The following is a 4,345-nucleotide window of genomic DNA, read 5'->3' as shown; positions in this document are numbered from 1 at the left end:
TACCTAGTCTTTCATTTTTCTCTAATTTTATCTAAAGTGTAAGAATGAAGTTTTGAGACAATATGGAAAAGTGGGCCCGATTTGATTATATTATTAGAGGAACTTCTCTTTAGAGTTTCCTCTAATCCTAAGCACATTTGGATTAAGTTGTTTCCACTTCTAAAATTATTCTTCGACAAATGTTGAGAGAAATAACTTGCCCTTAGTAATTTTAACTAATTTTAGGCATATTTAGATTAAGTTGTTTCCACTTCTAAAATTTGGCTTCGATAAATGTTGAGAGAAATAACTTAGCCTTAGTAATTCCAGCTAATCACCCCTTCCCCCCACCTCACCCTCTAATTATAAGCAAGTCACACAACCGCAAATAAACATATAAAAACATTTTATTATAAAACTAAGACTTAATTATGTCATGCTTCATTAAATTAAAAATAACTGTAACATTAATTTATAAGCAATATCACTTAGATGTCAAGAAATAGACTAAAGCTAAGTAAATTATTTTTTTAAAAACTAGTATAAAATACTCAAGTCTTACCGTTCTTACCTTCATCATGTACTTTTAATTATAGATTACAAGTCTTAAAAGATTAAAATATTAACTCTTCTTGTACGTACCATTTTTTATCAGTATGCAAAATATAAAAACCTTATTAGACTTTAAATATCACACATTTAACCAAATAAAAATCTTCAATAATCCATCATTACAATTAACATAATATTTTTCCACTACCACCAATAGAAGTTTGAAATTAAAACGCCAACAACAATATAGAATAAAAATGACATAATCCATATTACAAAAGAAACACCCACATTAACAAACTAGAAATCAATAAAAAACAAGATTTGGGGATAAATTAAAATCTTCAAATCATAAAACAAGTAAAACTCATACAACACTAAACAACATCAACATCCCATCACAGTGCAGTTATGAACAAAACTCCTTGATTCCTTTGTCGCAAGCCGATTCCACTGTGGCGCGTTTTCGTCTGGGACCCAAGCATTAATCTCAAGCATTCCTCTACCATGAAGATTATGACCTCCAAGAAATATTAGCTTATCGCCACATGCCCGAAACGCTAGTCCCCAACCATTCATCGAGTTTGCTTGCGCGGGAAATCCTCCAATGGTAACCCATGAATTATTTCCTTTAACATACTTCTTTACTTCACGTCGTGAATAATCAGCAGCATATAACACATTTTTTACAACAGCAATCAATGGAGGTGACCCAAAAGAGGTTGGTGTCTCAAGCACCTCATTTTGTATTAAGAACATGTTGGGTATTTCACGCCAGGTTTTTGTCGTCATATCAAACTCTTCACCGCATGTAAGTTGCGTTATTTTGTCAGCTGCAATCCCACCAACGGCATAAAATTTTCCATCCATAAATACACCTGAACACATTTTTCTTGCTTTATTCATGTTTGGAAGAGTTTCCCATTTTCTAGTGTCAGAGTTATATAGCTCAGCAGATCTTAAGATGTTACCACGCATATCACAACCACCCGCTAATATGCCAATTCCTCCATAGCTAGCAGAAGCAAACAAGCATCTAGGAGTATTTAACATGTTCCCAACTGACCACGTATTTGTTAGAATACTATACTTATAAATTTTAGGAGCCATTATTTCCTTACCAAAAACTAAAAGCTCAGTACCAATAGCCAGTGACTCCTTATCAGACAACATGAAGCATTCATCACAAATAATTTTAGGTAATTGCATCCATCGACCACGATTTGGATCAAATGCCTCCCATTTAAAAACTTCACAACCGAAGTAAACCCAATGTTCTATTATTTCCATTTTTCTCCTAAGTTGATAAAGTTCCCCAGATCGAATTAGTGATCGAAAACTCGTATTTAATGCAGCAATTGATCCATAATCAGATCTTGACAATTGAAGGAGACATTGAATTGATATATCCCGACCAATTTGTTGAATAAGAAAACTCGGATCAGAAGTCTCACCAGCATGTCGTTTTCCATTGTTATTTCCTTTTAAATGGGAAGGGGAAATGGAATTCTTTTGATTTCCCTTTTCTTGATTATTTTTCTCTTCCTTTTCCTTAGGATCATCCACTCGGTCTTCTATGTTTTTAGACATCATTTATGTTTTTTCTATATTTGTTCAATTTTTTTTCTTTGAAGAACCATAAAGTTATGATAATAAAAATCAAATTATTTATCTTTCTTATATGATTTTGGCATCAAATAGACATGACCTGCAAAGATAAATGAAAAACATCCCTCTGCAAATGTTAAATGGAATGAAAAAAAATACTATTGAACAACTTTCATCAACTAATTTTTATTAGAAATGGAAGAATTTGGATCAAAATCACACATCAATGCTTTATGGGTACAACACATGCACATAAACACAACACACATGGTAATGAGTATCCAATTGTCAATACCAACTAGTGAAAAATCAATATTTAATGTTCTAAAGAATTTTAACCTTCAATTTAATATATTTGTAAGTTAACATAGGAAAAAAGTTCAAATATAAGAGTGGAGAGTTTTTGAGAATTAATCAGATAAATAAATTTAATCAAAATGATGAATTTTATATCCAAATTGAAGACCTGCAACATTAATCCATCAGAAAAATTGTTTTTGATAAATAAAATACTTGTAATTTAAATTTGCATAATTTTCATTCACTTTTTTCTACACAATAATTTATACTCATTTGGAAAATTTTGATGATTAAGGAAAAACACATAACTACACAAAGAAAAACATCAAAATAAAATGGAAGAACAAGAAGAAAAACTTACAAATTTGAAAGAATTAAGTAGTAAAATTGAAATGTTAGATCTCTATCTAGAACTTCTCTTATCTCCAAAGTCCATATAGTCTCTTATTAGTATTATCTGTACGAGAGATTATGCCATTTATATGTCACGAGTATTGTTTATATAGCGTCAAAAAGTTATTTAAAAAAAATATAAAACAAAAATTACAATCGCCCATGGTATACGCAAACTATATCACAAACTCATTATTTGGGGTTATGTGCGTGAAGTCAAAGTTGTTAACTTTTTTTACACAAATTGTGATCTTTAGCCGTTGTACAGCAATTCCTTTTTTTTTTTAATTTTATTATATTTTGTTTTTTTTATTTATTTTCATTTGAATCATCCTGTTCATTTTATTTTATATTATTTATCTTTTTTTGTCTTAATTATAAGTTTGTTTTATTTTTTACAAATCTATCGTAATTAGGGTCTCTAACATTTTCTAACATTTAGTAAGTGTCTTAACTTATCCTATGATCTTGATCCTTTATATGCCTAATCCTCGAGACGAGGATGGAGATCCTTTTTTTATATGATTTTTATATGAGTTGAGTTGTGTATATAAAAAAAAAATGGTAAGAGTCATGTTACCAACTCACTTAACATCTTATTTGTGAATTACTTTTTCTTTAAATTTCAACAATTATTAAATATGAATAAATATAAAGTTTATAATTTGAATTATTTTGAGGAAAAACTTTGTCCTTATCTCATTAAATTCCACTTTACTTTTAAAATTATATTTATTGTATGATACACTGTCTTCATTTTCCATGAAAATATTTTTGATGATTCTTTATTTTTTTACATATTATTTCTTTTAAGTTCATTTTAGAATATAAATAATAAATAAAATTTGCTATTTTCTATTAAGATTATTTATCTTTTTTGTATAATACGGTCAATACATTTATTATCTTTTTAATAAGAGTATTATTGATAAAATAATAGTTAATGTTAAATTAAACTAAAATGACAAATATATATATATATATATATATATATATATATATATATATATATATATATATATATATATATATATATATATATATATATATATGAACCTTTTTTTAATGATAACATATATATATATATATATATATATATATATATATATATATATATATATATATATATATATATATATATTCAAAATAAAATACTAAGTTAAAATGTTAAGGATTTATACTTTTAAAAAATTGGGGAAATAGTTTTTTATTCATTAATTAAAGTAATATCAATAAAGTTATATTACAGTTTTGATTCCTCAATTTTATCTGATTCACAAAATTGGTCCTCTTATTTTAAATTCAAACAGCTTTGATCCTCCTCTCACATTTTTCCATAAAAAACATCAATGTGATATTCAATTTTTAACTTATATTTTTATCTATTATGTTTTATAATAGATTTATATACAACGATTTTTCATGTTTCACAAAAAAAAACTTATCATTTAAAAAATGTAAATATCATTATTTTTAAGTGAAAAAATATGAGAAGAGGATCAAAATCATTTAA

The 4,345-nt window shown here is 27.0% G+C and overlaps 1 protein-coding gene across 1 annotated transcript; it reads right to left on the bottom strand.

The window, feature by feature from the left end:
* Nucleotides 1–804: 804 nt before the first annotated feature.
* LOC131606474 (F-box/kelch-repeat protein SKIP11-like) lies at nucleotides 805–2,233 on the bottom strand. The gene has a single exon (XM_058878696.1). It carries the CDS (start codon nucleotides 2,122–2,124, stop codon nucleotides 919–921), a length of 1,206 nt encoding a protein of 401 aa, XP_058734679.1. The 5' UTR covers nucleotides 2,125–2,233; the 3' UTR covers nucleotides 805–918.
* Nucleotides 2,234–4,345: the final 2,112 nt, after the last annotated feature.

This window comes from Vicia villosa, linkage group LG5, assembly GCF_029867415.1.
Source record: "Vicia villosa cultivar HV-30 ecotype Madison, WI linkage group LG5, Vvil1.0, whole genome shotgun sequence".
Lineage (NCBI taxonomy): Eukaryota > Viridiplantae > Streptophyta > Magnoliopsida > Fabales > Fabaceae > Vicia > Vicia villosa.
This window is presented reverse-complemented; position numbering and strand designations above follow the sequence as displayed.